We start from the raw sequence: 20,760 nt of genomic DNA on the forward strand, positions 1-20,760 counted from the left end.
TGTGACAGGTAAGATATCAGTTGCTCATAATTTTTTCAGAACTGTCTGTTAAAGTTAGTGTGTTAGTGTGATTCTGATAATAATCAGTGTGTACTCGGAGTCTGTAAACTTTATTTAACGTGCTGAACAGACAGGTAACCTGAATGTTTTATTTTTAAAGGTAGGCGTCATTACTGCTGTGAAAGCAAACAGTCTGTCTCGTGAAAACCAACAATTCTGACTCTGAAACATACTTTACCAGCTCAGTTCATCAAAGTCTCCTGCGTCTTTACAGTAAAGGTGAAAATTAACTCGTTACACTGAGGTTTGAGGTCGAGCATCAACAAAATAAAAGTCTGGAAACCTGCAGACTGTGTGAAGAATCACCATGTTGGAGCAAAACCTGGCTCTGCTTTTCACAGCTTGACGCAATCCTTCCTTTTTTAGAGGATTTTTAAGTTGAATCATGTCTAATGAGTCTGAACAGGAATCACAGCTACAGAGAGTTGGACCCAAACACATCACAGCTTGTTTTTTCTTCCTGTGCCAAACTGGTACCATCTGCTTCCTGTGGTTTCTAGCTGAAGTTTAAATATAAGTGAAAAGTTTGAAAACAGCGTTGGCAGTCGGACGAGTTCAGTTTGTATTTTACAGAGGAGGAAATGTGTTTACAACCAGAATTTAAAAAAAGGATGTCATGATTTGTAGGTGATGGGACATTCAAAGTCTTTCCATTTTTTAAAACTCTTCCACGTTATTAGATACATATCTTTGCAGACTGGTGAACCTGTGCCCGTCTTTACTTCGGACTGATACAGTTTGTCTAAAATGCTCCATTTATACCCAGTACTCTCACTGACCTGTTGCAAAATAACCCAAGTAACTGTAAAATTATGTTTTTTTTTCATTCAAAACCACTTTCACAGCCTTTTGTCTAGTATTTTTTTCAGACCTGTTGCGGCCAGAAAAATCCAAATTATTTTTCATTTAACAGCTGGTGCAGTTTTTAATTTAAACATTTTCTCTGTTTACAATGTTCCATTGTGAATAAAATATAGGTTTGTGAGATTTGAAAAGCATTTAATTCTGTTTTAATCGACTTTTCCTTTACATTTTTCTGCTCTCGCACAAGGCGGATGCTTTCTCCTCTCCCTCCCCTGTTCTCCTCTTCCTCCTGACTTTTGCTCGCTGTGTGTCTCGGAGCTCCTGGTACACACCTTCTGAATGAAAAATACTATTATGGATCTGGTGATCTGGACTTTCAACGCAATCGACAAAATCTTCAATAAAGCGACAGGGTCCTGAAGAGCCCCCATGTCCTGCCGAGACTCACGCTGCAGGATACGTCAGGGATCCGTGGGGAGTTCGGCAGATGATGTGTCTCTCAGTTCTGTCTCAGGAGGACGCTGAAGACGTTAATATAATTGGATTCATGATAGCATGGTTTCTGCTTTTTGGCATCGATGGGTCCCTATGTTATCTACTTTTAAAGAAGACATTGGCAGCAGTTTTGGTCATGACAAAACTGCCAAGTCTGTGTGAAAGTTTGGTTTGTGCTACGAGTACTCAAAATCAGCTGATTTACAAGCTAAACTGTAAAATGGAAGCGATTTGTGAGAATCGCAGGCCACCTGCGGCTTCTACGACTCACCCGCATGTTGGAGTCGACCTTGAAGAAGGCTCATACCATGGATCAGTGGAGTTGAATACCAATTAATCTGGCCATTTTGGATCTGGAAAGTTCCAGCATGACTCAAGTCTGACCAGAAAAAACAGTCTGCCTGAAGAAAATCAACAATTGTGGCTTATCTGAATTTGACTTCCCCAATTGGCCTCAGACACGGACCAACTATCAAATTTCACCTGGGACATGGGTAACTTAAGGAAAGAGCTTCATCTACCCCCCGCCCAAAAAAAAAAAAAACTTCTGTGCAGACTTATCAGAACAGTCGTCTGAACATCAACATCTTATCAGGACTATAGCCTATCTAAAAGTGCTTCATGGACAAATCTCAACGTCTTGACGTCAAATGCTACTGTGTTTATATAAATGTGCTGTTAGAGTTTTTTGATGTCTCAAATCGTGTCCTGATAGGACAAGATGTGAAGAGATCTGTTTTGTAATACCACTATCCATCCTCATGGCCTTTTACCTTTTTCGATCTAAAAAAGTATTCTGATAAAGAATAAGAGGCCGCGCTCTTGTAGCAGCAGCAACGTGCACTCTGCTCATCTTTCGGACGACTGTACGAACATAACCTCACTGTATTTTGGTACAATGATCATAAAGCTTATTCTGATTCTATAATTACTTTAGCTCTTTGGCAAAACACAGTCGTTTGTGTACCTCTTCTTTTACTCGTCAGCTTTGGCTGCAGCAACGTCAAAACAGCTTTAAAGTGTAATTTATTTTCCAGAAATCTTTTTGTTCCTTCTTATTACCATAATACAGGAAAGTTGTTGTTATTCTAAAAGCTCATAAACAAAACAGTGATGTTGCCCGCCACCAGAAATGGTGGGTGATCACGTAATTACATGTGTGCGCATTATGTTAGTAAAATATTTCATGAAGCACTTGGTGGATTTCAATGAAACTCAGATATTTATCTACATCTGATTAACTTTTGGGGTCGCTGGCTGAATACAAGATGGCTGCCACAGTTAAACGACCTCAGCAAAGAAAAAATCGACGGTCAGTTTTACAGACAAAGAGCTAAAACTTGGCGTGGTAGTAGCCAAGAGTGATTCCTAACACATGCGCTGACTGCTACTAGCTTGCAGGAGATCTCATTCTCAGGATTCATCGTGCATGAAGGTCTGATCAAAACGCCATCACTGTCTTTTCTCATTAGATGATTTTGGTTTAAAACTCGGGCACGATGGGCAGCGGGCGATATGCATTACTTCGAGGAATGCTGCGTCTTTAATCATTCTCACTGATAATGAATTACAGAAACCACTGACAGGAAAGTTCACCTCTGGGTGAAGCTCTGAGGAATTCAAAGTTAAAGATTATCAAAATATTCAATCAGAGTAGAAAACATGCAGACTACAAATTTAAAGTTTTCCTTTAATCTTTTGTAGCATTTGTGTTTTTATGAACAGACTAAAACTTTATTAGCTGCGTACTAATCAATTGAATCATCCGTTTTGTTTTAAGATCATACTTTGACCCAAATGGGGAAACTTTGTGGCCTTTTCCTAGTCTTACATTTACAGTTTAGCCAACTAGTTACCCCTAATGTAACAACAACCGCAAACATCCTCACAGAATGATCCACAGGGACCTAACGTTTACTCAGTGGTTCCCAACCCTGCTCCTTGAGGAACACCATCCTGCATGTTTTTGTTTTTCTGCCTCAACACGCCTGATTCAGTAGTACCCGGTACATCCTTAAGCCTGGCAGAAGCCGGTTAATCACCCTTTTATTCAAATCAGGAGTGTTGGAGCAGAAAAACAACTAAAACATACAGGATGGTGTTCCTCAGGGACCACGGTTGGGAACCACAGCATTTTCATTCTGACTCAAACTTTCTGTCAGCCATGAGGGCTGGGAGGTCCAGTTCAGAAACAAGCGGCAGGTCATGTCCACCTGCAGAGCCTCTCCTGGCCTCTGTCTCTTTGCACCAGAGTGAAAACAGTTTCCACATTTCCACGCTCACACTGGCTCCACAGAGGGTCTCAGCTGTGTGACAGCTGTGGATTAATGACGGCTAAAGTCAACAGAACAGAAAATGCTGACGTGAAGCTGTGGGTTTTGGTACCTCATGGTGATCTTGTTTCAGCAGAAAGTAAAGCTGCAGTATTTCAGTCTAATCTGATTTAGAGTTGCCAGTTTCTTTCAAAAAGAAAAACTGAAATAAATTTTGGCTTTGCAGCATAAAAATTCACCAAAACCTCACTTTGGTTGCTTTTGTAGTCTTAAGATAAACTGATCTTAAACTGATAATAAATGTAAAAAAAGTTAAATAAATAAAGTGAAGCAGAGCAAAGTTTTACAAGATTTTTGTTCAAATGAACAGTCCCTGACCACGAGCTGAGCAGTTTAAAGAGCAGAGAGGTTCTGGTGTCTGAACAGAAGTTAAGAAGTGTGCTTGAACGTACCCCAGCTGTGATTTTACAGATGTTAATCCGCTTCTTTCTCCTTTCTGCTGCGCTCTTCTGACTCTCCATCTCTGATGTCCCAAATAAAGAGGCTGCCTGTTCAGCTGAGCGCTCCTCTCCTTTGGTTCCCTCCATGCTGCTGCTGCTGAGCGCACAAACCTCCTGCAGGAAGACTGAGCTGCAGCAGGAGTTTCCCCAGTGAGCAGCAGAATATGATCCTCAGCAGCTCACAGCACCGCCCCCCTTCAGGCTCTTAAAAAATAGTATGTAAAGCAGAAAAAAGTTTAGTCTGTGATCTGAGTGTGTAAAAAAGCATTAAACCATTTAAACAGACTTAAACTTTGTTTCCATGGCTCAGTTCTCATAATTAACAACAAATAATAATAATAATTTTCAACTTCAAAACAAACTTTGGTCAAATTTTGAGGGACATATGGATATATTTCGGATTTCTACATTAGGAAATGGCAAAAAGAAGCTAAGAACTTCATGATTGTTAGCTGTAAGACAAGACTAAAGCAGTAAAAGTGTCTACAAACTACAGACAGAAATACAGGAGTGCGGCTTTTGTCGCCCTCTGGTGGTCAAATGTAAACATACAGCTCCCAAGATCTGGTAGTTTTTCTGTCAAGTAGCTGAAACTCATTTAACTTTTTGTCAGTCTACAATACAGTATAAAATTTGAATCCACCCAAAATTAAATGTTACACTTTAAAATTTTTATACAACCTTTTGTAGTTTTTTTTTTTTTGTAGTGTTGTTTGTTTATTGTCATGTTTAAAATATATATTTTCTTACAATTAGTTTTCAGCAGTAATCTCAGAGAAGCAGATATTGAATATATATATATATATATATATATATATATATATATATATATATAGATAGATAGATAGATAGATAGATAGATAGATAGATAGATAGATAGATAGATAGATAGATAGATAGATAGATAGATAGATAGTGAAAGTGCTATGCATTGTTGTCATTGTGAGAGAAAAAAAACATTGCATTTAATGCATCTCATGTGAGACACAAGAGGAGCAGCAGGCAGCTATGGAAGTATACCGGAGAGCTGTGAGGGAATAGGTGACTTATTCACCATGCCATATGGTATGGCGGGAGTCAAACCAGTGACATTGCAGCCTCAAGTGGGCTCCCCTACCTCTACACCACAGCCATCCCACATAATAGATGGATGTATTTTTTTAAATATTATTATACACCCCACAGTGCACATTATAATGAAATGCAAAGGGAAAAGATGCACAATAATTAAAAAAATATATTAAAAAAACTACTTGAACCAATAGTTTGTTCACTTTGAAGTGAGTTTGTATAAATAAATATAAAATATACATTTTATCTGTTGTAGAGCTTGTTGAAGGGCCGCAGTTTGTAAAAACAAAGTTAACGTCTAACAGCAGACCAAACCAGATCGATACAAACTTAACTCTAAACTTCAACATTTTTGAACACTGTTTTATAAACCTGCTGTCAGCATTAGTTATTTACATCCAATTCTGATGTTATTTACATCATAAATAGCACAAATAGTAGTGATGTGTTGCTCTCAGTGCATCCGGGGACCATGTCCCGCAGAACTTTTTGAATATTTCTGCCAAAATAAAAGTGCAATGGAAAAATATATAGGGGTGTAAAGATCTAAAGACACAAGTGTCAAAAGGATTCTTATTAGCTTTAGTGTTTAAAAGTACAGAAAAGTCAGATTGGTGGACAGAATCTGATACAAATCAAATACAACTACATTAAAAAAATTAGAATATCAACACAAAAGTTCAACACATTTTGTCAATCACTTCAGAAAGTAAAACTCATATATAGATTCAGTACACGGAGTGAAATACTGTATCTCAAGACTTTATTTCTTGTAATTTTGATTATTACAGATAATGAAAAACTAAAACTCAGTGTCTCAGAAAATTAGAATATTGTGATAAAGTTCCGTATTGGAAACTCATGCTAAGCACAAACGAATCCTGGACACGAGCTACAAATGTCTCATTCCTCAAGTCAAGCCACTCCAGAACCAGAGACAACGTCAGAAGCGTCTTACCTGCTGAGGAGTAAAAGAACTGGACTGTTGCTCCATGGTCCAATGCCCTCTTTTCAGATTTAAGTAAATGTGCACGTCTAAAATTAAAGTCCCAAAGTCTGGAGGAAGAGTGGAGAGGACCAGAATCCACGTTGCCTGAAGTCCTAAGTGAAGCCTCCTCCATTTTTGATGTAATCTCTGGTTCACGAGTGGCTTGACTTGAGGAATGCAACATTCATATCTCATGTCTTGGAGTTAATTAGCTGATGAGTTTGCAACATTGAACCTTTTCACAATTTTCTAAATTTCTGACACTGAAATGTGGTTTTTCATTACCTGTAAGACATAATCATCTAAATTTCACTCTGTGTGTAATGAATCTGGTGTGATGTGTTGGGCCTCCTCCGACTCATCAGAGGAGGCAAACAGACTGAGGGACCGGTGTGTGCAATCAGAGGAGCAGCTGAGCGAACACTGAATCAACAGAGAGGAGAACCTCCAGTGGCTGTGGCAGCGCCCTTTGAGGGAGGGTGTCGTTCACAGTCATGGCTGCCGGTGACGAAGACGGTTATAAAGGTGGCTGGGTGCTGGAGGCTGGGTGCCTCCTTTAAACAGTCAGGGCTGGGCTTTAGCTGCTCCTGCTTCTGCTCCTGTTGCTGCTCTGATCTGGTGTGGAGCCAATCCACGAGGACTCATCGTCGCCCAGCTGAGTCATTCCCTCGGGTGTTGGACGGCGTCACAAGCTCAGACTCCTGGGAGGGGTCTCGCGGGCTGGACGAGCTGAGGGAACTCATTTTATCTTTATTGTAGACCTTTATTTGTTAGCTTGGGGTGAGGTTCAGGTGGAAGGGTTTGGTTTTATAGGAGTGGACAGTTTTATGAGTCCCCTAACCTGCATGTTGGTTGTTGTGGTTGCAGGGACACTGGAGGAAGGTGTTTGTCAAAGGTTGCCTTAGTTGGGGCAAGTTGTTATGGTGGAGTCTGGATTATAATTTGTGTTTAGATTGGATCTTTCGCCCCTTTGTTTTACAAATATTAAATGAATGGATAAAGGACTTTAGTTTTCTGGGCCTCCTGGTGTGTATGGCGGTTCTGACAGGTTCTGCCTGTGCGACCCACAAATCTACTACACAATGTAATAAGAGTTTCTCTCGCTCTGAAGTGAGAAGAAATAGTTTTCTTCCAAAAAGATTTTTATATTCATTTTTACAACTTTTTAAAATAAAGTCAGTTTAATAATAATAATAATAATAATAATCCTTTTATTTAAAAAGCGCCTTTCATGACACCCAAGGACACTTTACAGTAAGAACAAAGATCAACAGGAATAAAATACATAAAGAATATAAAATGCATAAAGAATATAAAATACATACAGAATATAAAATACATACAGCAAAGTTAAGGATAAGCGAGTCTAAAGAGATGTGTTTAGATCACATTTGTGAAGAAATCTGAATTATAGCAATGCTTTTAAAAAAATCTTATTACTCATCTGCAATTGTACAAATATTTATTCTTTCAAAAGCGCAAAGAGTATAGAAAGAGTAGATTAATACCCATCTGCTCACAACAGACTCATGTTCAGGCTGCTGTTTAATACATCGTAATATATTATCTTATTATTGTTTAGCATATATCTTAGATATTTACATACTGTTTCTTTTTTATACTTTATATTTTTGTTATTTTTGGGTGTAACTGGGACCCTAAGTACGCAATTTCGTTCCAAGTCCAAGTCAAATTTGACGTCATTTCCATCACATGTGGTACATGAGGTACAACAAAATTACGTACATAGGGTCCCAGTTACACCCAATAATAGCAAAATATGAAAAAATAAAACAAACAGTAAATAAGGATCTAAGATATACGCTAAAGAAACGGCAAACAGTACGCTAAAAGAGCTAAAATATACGATAAACACTATAATAATGTAAAACGATACGGCGTAACAACAGCAGCCCAAACATGAGTCAGTGGTGAGCAGGTGGGTCTGAATGAATACAGCAGCATGAGAAAATCAGCAGCATGAGATCAGCAGCATGGGTAATCAGCAGCACAGATAAGTCACATATCACCAATTAAAGTGGCATTACAGTGATTTTTCTTTTTCTTACAGTGTTCATCCTGGTTAGGGATTTATGAGTTAACAGCTTCAGGGTAGAAGCTGCTCCTTAGTCTAGTGGTTCTACACTCCACCTCATGTACCACATGTGATGCGAATGACAATAAAGTCACAATGAACCTTAAAAAGTATTGCTTTAATGTTCCAAATGAAATAAAAAATATATCAGAATAAACTGCTCTGGAAATTTTTGCATGGGTAAATAGAACAGACAGACAGATAGAAAAAAAATAATGTTTTTGAAAAAATAGTTGATCCAAAATAACTCTAAATGATATTATCATTGTTATTATTAGTAGTAGCAATAATGACAATAATAATAAACCACTGCGTAGCAGTTTTTACAATAAGAATATTGTAATTTTGACACAGTGTCTCGTTTGTATCAGCTGATTGTTTTAATAGATGAACACTTTGCTGCAGTATAGTCATTAGTGGATATTGTTAACACTTTATGTTTTTGTGAAAATGTGTCACAAAATAAACCAAACTAGCCCCAAACAGAAGAGAGGAGTCAAAACATCATTTGCACATGTCGAAGTTTCAACAATAACCAAAACACGTTCTATTGTAGAAGACCAATGGGGTTCCTTTAAGATTTTAGTCATGCTGTGAGTTCCAAAATGATTTCAGCAAGAACAATAAACCTGTTTTCTTTTCTCTTCCTGTTTAAGACGAGACATTTGGCAGCTGTGATTGACCCAACCACGATGATGAAAAAAGAAACGTGTTGATACTTTTGAGAAGTAATGTTCTGTTTTCCACTTTCAATATGGTTCTGAGTTCTATCGCTTTTGTTCGGTGCTGCTGGACTCTGAGAACATCTCTGAGCCGTGGTGGCAAAAGGATTCAGAAGGAGTGCAAGCTGCAGGAAAGACAAAGTGCAAATATTGATTATTTAAATAATGAGATCTGGTAAAAAATGAGCCCTTAAAGCCACACACTAGTTTAAAAAGCATATAATCTTCCTAATCAACCTTTAAATATTTTTGTTTTTTACAGCTGTCTTCAGAAATAACCCTTATAAATCTAATCTTTTTACTTTCCTTTGTAATTGATCATCCCTGCCAGCTGTTGGAGTACTGGGAAATCCCTTCATTTAATGTTTGGCATAGTTGGGAAACTTGGAGATTCCTCCTTTATTCTTCTTCTTATTATTATTATTTTATTAGTTTAACCTTAAGTAGATCATGTACTCAGCTGTTATACCTCTCTCCTTTCAGGACAGATATTCAGACCCAGTTCTACCAGAGCTCCCAGCAGCATGGTCCTGTGGTATGCAAACAAATGTCAGCTTGACGTCAGCCAGTTTTTTGCGCATAGCGTCACAGGTCTGGTGAACCATTGCGCGGGTCGTATATCCAGGCAGACATTTTGATGGTAAGCATGAGGATGAGGATGTCAAAGACCCAAACTGGAAGGAAGATGAGGAACCAGTTCTACTGCACCTTCCCATCCAGCCTGAGCACCAGCATGACCAGCAGGTCAACAAAACCCTCTGAACTCGAGACATTTCCCTGTTTCAGCGTTTTTTCCAACTCACTGGCATCATTCTTGTGTGATATAAATAAATAATTACAAGCCGTTTCCCCTTTTTACACATATGGCTGAATTCTCGATGACATCACACCAGACAAATTAAAATCAACATTTCAAAGTGGCGCCCTCGCAAACAAATGCTGTCAGGCCAGGTGATAATTAAACACATTTCAACAAACTGAACATTATTATGAAGCTGTTGAGATGGAGAATTAGAAAAATATTAACTCTTCATGGTTCATTTTGGGTTGTGTCCTTTCCTTTTCGCCCAAAATGTGATTTTACACAGCGTTGAACAGAAGTACACTGAACAGATTAAAACCACACGGAGAATCTTTATTGAAGCAAAACGATGATTAAAGCGTCTGAGGACAGGACTGGAGGCAAAACAGAGATGCATCTGAACAAAGGAGGAGCAGGTGAGGAGCACAGCTGGAGGAAGGTTCAAACAAAGGGAGGAAGGAAATCTGACAAGTGAACAAACGGTCCGTAACAAAAGAGAAAAAGCCGAGGGTGAAGGTTCTTCATGGTGTTGGTCCGTCAGAAACAGTCTCAGGTAATCCTTATGTGGCTACGAGTTTTGAAGATGTTCAGTTTCTTTCAGCGTAAACTGCAAAAATAACAGACAAAAAATCCAAATTCTAACAAAACACAAACCTTTAGCTGTTTTTAAAACATATTCTCAAGAGTTTATGACATCAAGCACAGAGCTATGAAAGTAAAATCACTCAATTAACTAAATATCATAAATAGCACGAGACAGTTCTGAACGTTTTACAGGCACGGCTCGAGCGAAGTCTGATGAAATTCATCTGAATCAGGTTTAATCTCAGTGGGATTAGAACCACAAAAAAAAAGCAACCAGATATAAGAAATAGAAAATGTTACAATTTCACCCTCTAACCCAGGGGTGTGCGACATTTGTGATAAAAAGAACCATTTGTGCCACTTTGCTAAATACGATGTCCGAAGCTGTAAAACCTGCTACAGCTGTGCACTGTCAACTGGTGGCCCATGGGCCACAAGTTTGTTGGAGATGGATTTTCCAGCAAGTGGGGTGATATTATAAAATAAAAAAAATGTCTAACTGTGATGAACATTTATTGATATTTTTACATTTTATTACAAAAGAAAAGACCAGATTCATGTAAATAAAGAAAAAAATATAATTTTAACAATTAAAAAAAATTAAAACACTGAACTCTGCAGGCTGATGTGAATTCTCTTAAATGTTGAAGAATTAAGTTTCCTACTTAAAGCATAAAGTTAAAGACAGAATAAAACTAGGCCAGTTTGTTGGACATTCAGTTACATTTTTAAAGAAAAATAAATAGGGGAGACCGGGTATGGTTGTAACATGGGGAGAGTTGTAACACCACCAATTCCACCAATCATGGATAAGATAAGAGTCATGTGATCATTCCAGCGTTTACCCAAGTCCTCCCTGACCCCGCATGGTGACTGCCAAGCTTTGAAACAAATGCACGCAGATTCTATAAAGAAAAAAATGCTTTTGAGGTAAGAAAGTATATTTTTGAACAAAGACTATATTTTGTTTAGTAATTATACCATTGCAGATAAAACCGTATGAACTATGTTACATTGAATTGTAGTTTCTCAGGCCAAATGCGATGCATTTTCCCCTTGCTAATTTCAAACCACTATGTTCATACAATAGCTAAACAATGGCTGACAGGGGTGGGGATGGTAAAAAAGTGTTACCACCATACCCAGTCTCCCCTACACTTGTTTACTTTGACTCTGTTTTTTTGTGTTTTATTCTTAGTGTTATCAGTAATTCACCATATTCCTTCTCAGCAACTTGTCTATTCCAAAACATTCTGGTGGTTTTGAGAGAAAGTTCACGCTGTGAGACTGGGAGTTGACTTAAAGTGGCTAAACTGCTATGTAGTCCACGTTTTATGCCTTGTATTTGTACTATTCTTCAAACGACAGGAATGTGCTAAAACTAGGCATTTTCATTGTTGGCAATAATTTAAATAAAATTCAGTTTTATTTTAGTTTTGGCCAAAGCCTGAAAGAGCCGCTGCAGAGGAACCTAAGAGCCACGTGTGGCTCCAGAGCCGCAGGTTGCAGACCCCTGGACTAACCTAAAGTATTAGTTTTCATTTGTGCTTTTTGTCACATGGTGTTTAAATGACGCCAAGGCGACCAATAAAACAAGTTTTTAGCATCTTTTTGCAGATTTTTTTTGTCTCAAAACTATTATGAAAACATTTAGAGCACAGTTTTTGTCTTTTAATGTTTTACACCACCTTTCTACTGTTCACTAATCTTACCTTATTTAAGTTATTGTACAGAAATCTGGGGCAATAATTACAAAACTACACTACAGGCATTAACAATGCTACAAAAAAAGAGCAATAAGAATAATCCATAAATTGGGATATTTAGAAAACATTAATACACTATTTGTTAAATCTAAATTATTAAAAGTTCATTGAAATAGTGAAACTACAGACAGTTCTAATTCTTTACAAATCCAAAAGTAAACAATTACAGGAAAACATTCAAAACCTGTTTAAGACTAAGGAGCAAATTTATAAGTTAAGGGGGAATCACAGTTTAAAATATGCAAAGTCAGAACTACTAGAAAAAACTTTTGCGTATCAGTAAGTGGAGTCAAACTGTGGAATAATTTGAAAATTGAACTTAGAAAATGTCCAAACATAAAACTGTTCAAATTCCCAACATATGATTATTGCTGGATATAATATATAATATTATTCAGTTATTTTTGGTGTTGGTGTTATTGATCTACTGTAGTTAACCTAAATAGATACTATATTGATGGGTTTAATAAGGGTTTAGTTGTAGTATATATGGATTATACATGTAATAAATGTAAAATAATGTAAGTGGTTAAGGAGTTGGAATTTTAATAAGTTTATACTTCTACCCACTCCTCATATGTAAAACAAAAAAAAAGTTTTGACATTATTCTTCATGTTGTACTTTTTTGTTCATTATTTTACATATTCAAAAAATAACTAAACTAAGCCTCAGCTTTGAAGAACATTTGTTGCAGGACTGAACAGTCAAATCAAAATGCTGCCTGTCTGCAAGTTAAAATAACGCACATTTATTTGACCTTAAATAAAATCTTGCACTTTTCTTTTAATTATTGTTTCCTTTGAGAGAACTTGATCCTTGAGGCCAAGAAAAATCAAGCACAAACACTAATTGTGCAAATTTGCTGTAGAAATTATTTTTTCTTATATTCTCAGCTGTTTTAGTTTTTCATTTCATTTAAGGTCTCATGTTTTTGTAATGTCTTCTTACTTTTTGTATTAAGTGCAGCACTAAAATTTAATAAAAACAAAATTGATTTGAAATCATTGCATGAAGGCGTCCACAAGATGGAGCAGCTGCTTTATATTTGTAATATTTCACAGTAGGATTGGTTTAATTTGAATAAAAGCAGTGCTTTAAGGTCATTTTGCTGCTGATTCCTGAGATCTTTAACAAACTTCAGCTTTGTGAAGTTCTTTTTTTTTAATCCATCTGTAAGCTGCGGAGAAAAAACAGAAACCATGTGGCTGTTGACCTCTGACCTCTGTGTTGTCTTCTTCTTGTGTTAAACATTGTCGCTCCTTGTTTTTCTTTGTCTCCCAGAGAGAGAGACAGAAACAAACTGCTGTGTGTGTTTGGTCTGCATACAGCTTGTAAACCAGGTTCTGTGTCTGGGTTCTGAGCCAAGATGCACGTGCATGTCAGTGTGTGTTATCCTGTCTGTACGTGCATGTGTGTGTTAAACTGGATGTCTCTCAGCAGTGTGTCCTCGCAGCTGTCCCTAACCCTGCTGGACATTAGAACATGACCTTTAATGTTGCTCCCCCTCACACGCACACACACACACACGCACGCACGCACGCACGCGCACATACACACACACGTTAGCATTTACTTGTTGCTGCTTGTGTTTATTTTCCATAACAATCAAACTAAGACAGTCGATTTAAGAGTTTAATTTAATACACAAGAACGTTTTTAAAAAATCAATTAATGCATTTAATTTTATGAATGTTGCAGCTGAACCTTGATTTATTAATAATACACTGATGATGAGTTAGAAGCTCATCCTTCCTGTAAGATTTAGCGTTTGTAAATTTCTTATGAAATATGTCCAAGTACAAGTACTGTTACACAGCTTAAATTGTACTCAGTTACAAGTACAAGTACTTCTGTTATAAAAATACTTACGTAAAAGTACAAAGTACTCTTCTCAAAAACTACTCAGAGCATTAATTCCTTTTTAACCAATTGATGTTTTATTGTGTTGTCAATGAAGACATTCAGTTTGATTCACTGTATATAACAGCAACATTCAAAGCACTTTTCTCAGACGAACAATAAAATATGGAAAAATTACACAAAAGCCATTTATTTTGTAAACAAATGTAGATAAAGCAGGAATTTTGTTTGTTCAAAGAAAGACAAAAAATGTTTTGAACCGGCATAGAACAGTTTACTTCTCCAAATACACCGTTAACAACAGGCGAGTGCCGTTAAGTGTTTCAAACTGACATTTCTGTCACCCTTCATTTTCTGAACCTTCTGTTCAGTGTCAGCAGGAGCTGGTTTTCTAAGTGAACAGAGTCTATCCGGCTTCATTTGCCTGTGAGGAGTAGACTCTAAAAACGACTCTACAGAGCTGTCCTTTGCTTACGTCTTGCGTAATTGGCGCATTCACGATCTGAGAGACTTACTGGCTACAAAGATGCAGATGAACGGTTTGAATATTAATTCAAATTGCGGCCGTACTCAGTTGCGACTTCTGATTTTCAAAGTAGCGAAGTAGATTACATGGTGTAAATTGTACTTAAGTATGAGTAAAATTACACACTTCAAAGAAATACTCATAAAAGTACAAGTACCCCAAAAATTCAACTTAATTACAGTAATGTGAGTATTTGTAATTCATTGCTTCGACTTCTGACATATACGGCTGTCTTTATGGACACTCCTGTCCATTAACCAGGATTACAGAAGAGCCTCCTGATTTAATGTTTGCTTTCTAATAACTGAACATCTCAAAAACTCACCTGCGATCAAGAAGAGTCACCTTGTCCTCACTCAGACGAATTTCCTCACCTCATCTGAAGCAGTGGACAGACTCGAGTGAAAACGACAGAAAGCAACCGTTGATTAGTTTAGCTCGTGTAAACGTTTGGAGTCAGTCAAATTCAACATGGCTGCCACAGCTAATGAGCTTTGGCAAGCAGAAACATTTCTGACTCCATCAACTCTGCAGAACTTCAGCTAAACATCCTCTGAGCTCTAACAGGGTGCTTCAGTCCTCTTACCTGTTTGTTAATGCCAAGCACAAAAATATGAATTAGTCTTTTAGAAAATACATTACTATATTTTCCAGATTATAAGTTGTATTTATAATCCTGTAATTTTCTCAAAAAATGACAGTGAGCCTTATAATCCTGTATTAATTCTGTTAGCGCTTACTGACCTCGAACGGATTTTATGTGGTACGCTCCGCTCAAAAATCTGTCAAAATTAACTTGTTTCACTGAATGTGCCTTATAATTAAAAAAAAATACAGTATTTCCTCACTTATCGCGGGGGTTACGTTCCAGACACCCCCGTGATAAGTGAAAATCTTCCAAGTAGGGACGTTATAGCCTATTTATTTAGTATTTATATATATATTAAGGCTTTATGAACTCTTCTCTCATTGTTGCAATGTTTTAACAATGTTCTAAACTCTTGACTGTTCTAAACCGTCCAGATAGATTGTTACATCTGATTTTGCGTTGCAAAACTATTTTTACCACATCGGTTTCTCCGCTAGTGTTTGCTCCCTCCATGACTGTTCTTTGGATTTCGGCAGAAAGCAACGGACAGAAGCACTGTTGGCTTCTGGGCCGTGTAGTTCTTTTGACTTGAAAGAAAACTTCAGTGGCGCTTGTCTGAAGTATATACGTATTTTTTTGTCCCATTGCTTGGTTCCCGTCCACTCCCGTTAACTTTTTATCCCGTACCGTCCCAATCACGTGAGTAATATTTAACTTGACACTCGTGTGTCGTGTACTATCTTACGTTGAAAACCCGCGAAAGAGTGAGTCAGCGAAAGTCGAACCGCCAAGTATAGAGGAAGTACCGTCGTCCTTAAATGAACTTTCACAGCTGATTCAACTTGTAAACATCAGATGAGCTTTTTGTATTTTAATACAACTTTTGGACTGAAAGAAAAGCAGGAATAAAATTAAAAGAACATTAAATGACAGAGTGGAAGGGTCTTCCGTGTTAGCTGGAGGCAGAGTAAAATGTAACTTTACTTTTCACTTCTTACTTTGAGTTAATCCTTTGGTTTAATTACACCTAACAGCTTCCCAGGCCATCTTTTTGCATCTGAAATCATCATGTTTTGGATGTAGTCCGGTTGTCTTTTCTGTCGGCACAAGTCGTAAAGTTTGCGCTGATGTGCGTCAAGATTAAAACCAGGAACGGGACTGACTCTTTACTTTTTCCTTTGGGAGAAACAGAATGAACAAAATTTCCTTATTCCAACTTCTAAATACCGAGGGACACTGGAAAAAGCAACATGTTGAACTTGATGTGCCATGGGTGGAAGCAAGGCAACAATAATTTCAAGTACAGACAGAAATCAAGGCTCTGAAAGTTGTCCACACAGACCAGTAACAAAGTGCAGATTAACCCATGATAATTTAGTAGTGGGTGTTTAAATGGTAGTTAGTGGTATTTTACTGGGAGTCCTATAAGACTTATACACATCTGTGTGACTGTAAATACGTTCTCCCTGAAAGAAAATGGAGGTGAACGTTGATGTCATGTCAGTTTTTTTCTATAATACGTGTTTTATTAGTCTTCACTGCTGCAGAACACAAACACAGAGTGCACATCCGTTCACCTTTGGTGCGAAATGCACATCAGCCCCCGAAACATTTCAGGATTCAGCCAAAAGTCTCCCATGCTGCCATAAAAATGACAAATGCAGCCGACCAGCAATTCTTCTGGGACACTGAAGACTCAGTGAGTTAAAATACACAACTTTAAACTTTATGAATAAACATGCAAGGCGTGCTTTTTTACCTTGGGCAGAAATGTGTTTTGAAAAAAAGGAAAATGTATTATTTTTTTCCAAAGCCAAGAATATCTAAGAGGCTGCAAATGTTATGTAATATAGATGTAGACAAATGCTTATATCTATCAGTTGGAGAAAGTTTGACGTTGTTGGCTCAAACTGACTTTTAAGCAGTAAAATGATAAACAATGATAAATGGTTATCAAGGAAACCTGTTTTAACTGTGTAAAATCAAATTAAATATACAATCAAGAGCAAATTCCTAAAAGCGACAGAGCTATCAATTAAATTTACTTTGCTAACTGAACAACAAAACACAAGGAATATTATTAATTATTGTTATTATTAATATGAATTAATTAAATTACAAATATGTCAAAATGAAGACAAAATTCTTCAGGAAAGTCAAATTAACCACATAACAAAATATTGTTATAAAATTGTCTGTAGTGAAAAAAGTTTATTGTGCTTTACAGGTGGAGTACTTTGACAGAAATTTGTATTTTCTAACCTTATCAAAGTATCCAACAAAGTTCAGTCAGGTCATTTAGATGGTTTCTTTCTTCTTCTTTTTTTTTTTTGTTGAGACGTTTCGTCCTTCATCCAAAGGACTTCATCAGTCCGAGGAGCCACAACAAACTGAGTCCCACAAGCAGCACCACTTTGATGGACTTTGAACCACTTTGGCTGCATCAGAGGAGTCGACAGGGGAGAGGGCGGGCCCCAGAAACCATCTTATCACCATCGAACTGCTTTGCCCACTATGGGAGTGTGCTGCTTGTGGGAATCAGTTTGTTGTGGCTCCTCGGACTGATGAAGTCCTTTGGATGAAGGACGAAACGTCTCAAGAGGAAAAAAAAAAAAAGTCCAGATGACCTGACTGAACTTTGTTGGATTTTCTACCTGAATTATTGAGCATGAACTTTGATCTTATCAAAGTAGTGATTAAGCACATTTTACGTCTCATAAATACAAAATTATAAACATCACATGACATTTTTGGCACGGTAAATGTTAATTGTTTGACGACAGTGAACATGTAATCACCATTAAATGTATTCTGGTCAAGTTAGGTTCATAAAATGCAATAAAACAACATGTCCATGTGTTTTTGTACACAAAAATGAAGAAAAAGTTGCATCCTAGATTATTTTTTGTGACAATTTCACAAACTGCACTGAGATTGTTGCCTGAGTCCTGTGCTTCACCAAAATAACATCTATTGTGTCAAAAAAACATAAAGTAGTTTTTAATAATCTTTAGGAACTGCCTCTATTCAACTCTTTCAAGTTTTCCCTCCCCTCTAATTTATTCAGATTTATGATTGAAACTGGAATTATTAAAAAATGCTCAATACCCACTGCTTTGCAAAGTGCCAGTGTTTTAAACAGTAGTTTTGGTTAGTGCTCAGAATACACGTTATGGACGGGTTTCAGCAACTACCACACTAACTTCTAACTCAATACCTGTCAGTTTGACTGAGTTACAGAAAGTTATGTTTGCCAGCAGTGGTGGCCATCTTAATCAGATTATCTCCACAGGGTTATGAATATATTTTTGAGAGTTTTATTAAAATATGTCCAGTTGTTCTCAAGATATTTGAATATCAGAGATAATATTTATATAAGACTGTCTGGTCAGGGGGTCTTGCAGGACAATTCAACCATATTTTTTTCCCAAAGGTCTTGACTGAAGCCTTAAAACAGTCCAGCTATTTGTTTTCTTTTGTCAAATATCTACAATCTTTTACATGATTGGATGGGTGTATTTCACTCAACTTTACTGTAACAAACAGATCCACCTCTAACTGGAAGGGTCTTTAGGATCATTAGTGAACGACAGCAGCAGCAGTGGAGGAGTCACAGCCGGAGCAAATAATGGGAAACTGAACGAGTCTGAATGAAAACCAGCAGGAATAAACAGCCCATGCTGAACCTAGTGTGACGAAATGTTGGCTGAAGGGCACCCCCACCCCCACTCATATGCTGACAGGGTAAGTAGAGGAGGTGGGGGTGGAAGCTGGGGGCCTGGGATGGCTCCTGTCTGCATGGCACTGCCCCTAGATGTCCTCAGATGACACTGTTACGTAACGTGTTCTTCAGTAAGTCAGCCTTGTGAACTCAGAACCTGCCAACGAGTTTAAAATCTGACATGGGGGGGGGGGGGGCTGCGGTCGCTTTGCGTATTTGTGTGTTTTTGGTGAAACTGCTGCAGTTATTTTTGTCCTGGAAGCTCTGCTACCACCTGCACTTTCATCCGTTAGCCCACTACTGTACAAACTGTACACATAATCTACTATCTATTGTTCATAAGTACTCACATACTTATTTATATATATATTTTTTTCTTCTTTATATAGCTGTTTATACCCTTTCATATTATAACCTGTTCATAGTCTGTACACTCACAACCTGTATATATTTATACCTATAGCATATTCAAAGCAACTTACTGTATATTGTACTATATATATCTACCAATTTATTTTTCTTGCTAAGCACTTCTGGATGGATGCAAACTGCATTTCGTTGCTTTGTACCTGTGACATGTGCAATGACAATAAAGTTGAATTCTATTCTATTCTATTCTATTCTATATAAATTTTGTGCACACTAATGTTTTTAACTGGTCGAGCTCTCGGCGAGAAGGTTGCTGGATCAAATCCTGCAGCTTGCACGTGATGCATGTGAAGGTTTTCTCTAAGCACTCTGACTGACTTGAGAAGCTTGAATGAAATAAAGCTTGACTTTCATTGAACAAAATCGCAAACCCAACCAGGCAGCACAAAACTTACAAAAAATTACTAGAGGAGTAACGGAGTAGAAAATCATGAAGTGGCACGAGGAGGCCCAGACATGACATGAAAGCCAATGATGCTCAGAGGATGTGGGAATAGAAGCTAGTATACACTGGCAGGGAGAGAAGACACCTGGACTAAACGAAGACTGGGAGTAGAGGAGAGTGGATGGAGCTGGAACAGAGGAAGACAACTGAGTGACAGTGGTGACAATTTTAGATGTGTCTCTGATGGCACACAGCTGAATCATATGACTGAATAAGCTTCTCAGTGCAGTCAAGTTCTCCAAAGTCCTGTTAATGACCTCCTTATTTGATTCAGCTGTGTGGCATCAGAGACACATAAAAGTTGCAGGACTCTGGCCCTCGAGGCCTGGAGTTTGACACCTGTGGCTTAGATGAACTTGCATGTTAGTTTTGGCAAAAGCGTTTTATGTCAGATGCCCTTCCTGATACATCTGTCATCATTTACCCGGGCTTGGGACAGACACAAGAGATACACTGGCTTGTGCTCCCTAGAATTGTTGGTTAATTTGTATAAAAAGCTAAAGACATAACTTGCTACAACTTGTGCCACATCAACAATACAGTAAATTTTATTTGACCCTGTTAACAACATACGTACAGTACTGTATATGTAGCTACTAAATTTTACTAACCAGCTCTGCAGAACAGTAGCGGCTCAGTTCCGTGCAACTTGGTTCAGTTTCGGTGGACCTATCCTGCCAGTTCTGGTCAACTCTCTGGCTCGGGGTAGTGGTAGTGGCTCTGGAGGGAGCGCCGGACCTACGACGGTGCGTCCCCCCTCAGGGATCGCGCTTTTTTTTTGGGGGGGGGGGGGGGGGGTGTTGCTTTTTATGTGGCCAGCGCGGGATTGGAGGTGGTCCAATTGAGTCCAAGTCTGGGTGAAAAAAGTCCCGGTGGGCTCCAGAGAGAAGATGGGCCTATGGTGATCAGAGTCAGAGTCAGAGTTTCTTTATTGTCATTCGCACCTCATGTGGTACATGTGGTGGAGCGAAATTATGTACGCAGGGTCCCAGTTACATCCAACAATAAAATGTATAAGAAAAACAGTA

General features: G+C 38.0%; 2 protein-coding genes across 2 annotated transcripts in view; one reads left to right on the top strand and one right to left on the bottom strand.

Moving 5' to 3' along the window:
* The window catches only part of enpp1 (ectonucleotide pyrophosphatase/phosphodiesterase 1), a 47,490-nt gene extending 43,227 nt beyond the window's left edge, over positions 1-4,263 (bottom strand). The window contains exon 1 of the mRNA XM_037685554.1: positions 4,085-4,263. Within this exon, the coding sequence (XP_037541482.1) occupies positions 4,085-4,219 (135 nt within the window). The 5' untranslated portion in view covers positions 4,220-4,263. The remainder of the gene's footprint in view (positions 1-4,084) is intronic.
* A 2,422-nt stretch (positions 4,264-6,685) lies between these two features.
* Positions 6,686-20,760, top strand: part of kcnk3a (potassium channel, subfamily K, member 3a) — a 67,559-nt gene continuing 53,484 nt past the window's right edge. The window contains exons 1-3 of the mRNA XM_037685177.1: positions 6,686-6,738; positions 9,492-9,543; positions 9,634-9,748. Coding sequence (XP_037541105.1) covers positions 6,686-6,738; positions 9,492-9,543; positions 9,634-9,748 — 220 coding nt within the window. The remainder of the gene's footprint in view (positions 6,739-9,491; positions 9,544-9,633; positions 9,749-20,760) is intronic.

The sequence above is a fragment of the Nematolebias whitei genome, chromosome 12 (genome assembly GCF_014905685.2).
Source record: "Nematolebias whitei isolate Nwh7 chromosome 12, NemWhi1, whole genome shotgun sequence".
Taxonomy (NCBI): domain Eukaryota; kingdom Metazoa; phylum Chordata; class Actinopteri; order Cyprinodontiformes; family Rivulidae; genus Nematolebias; species Nematolebias whitei.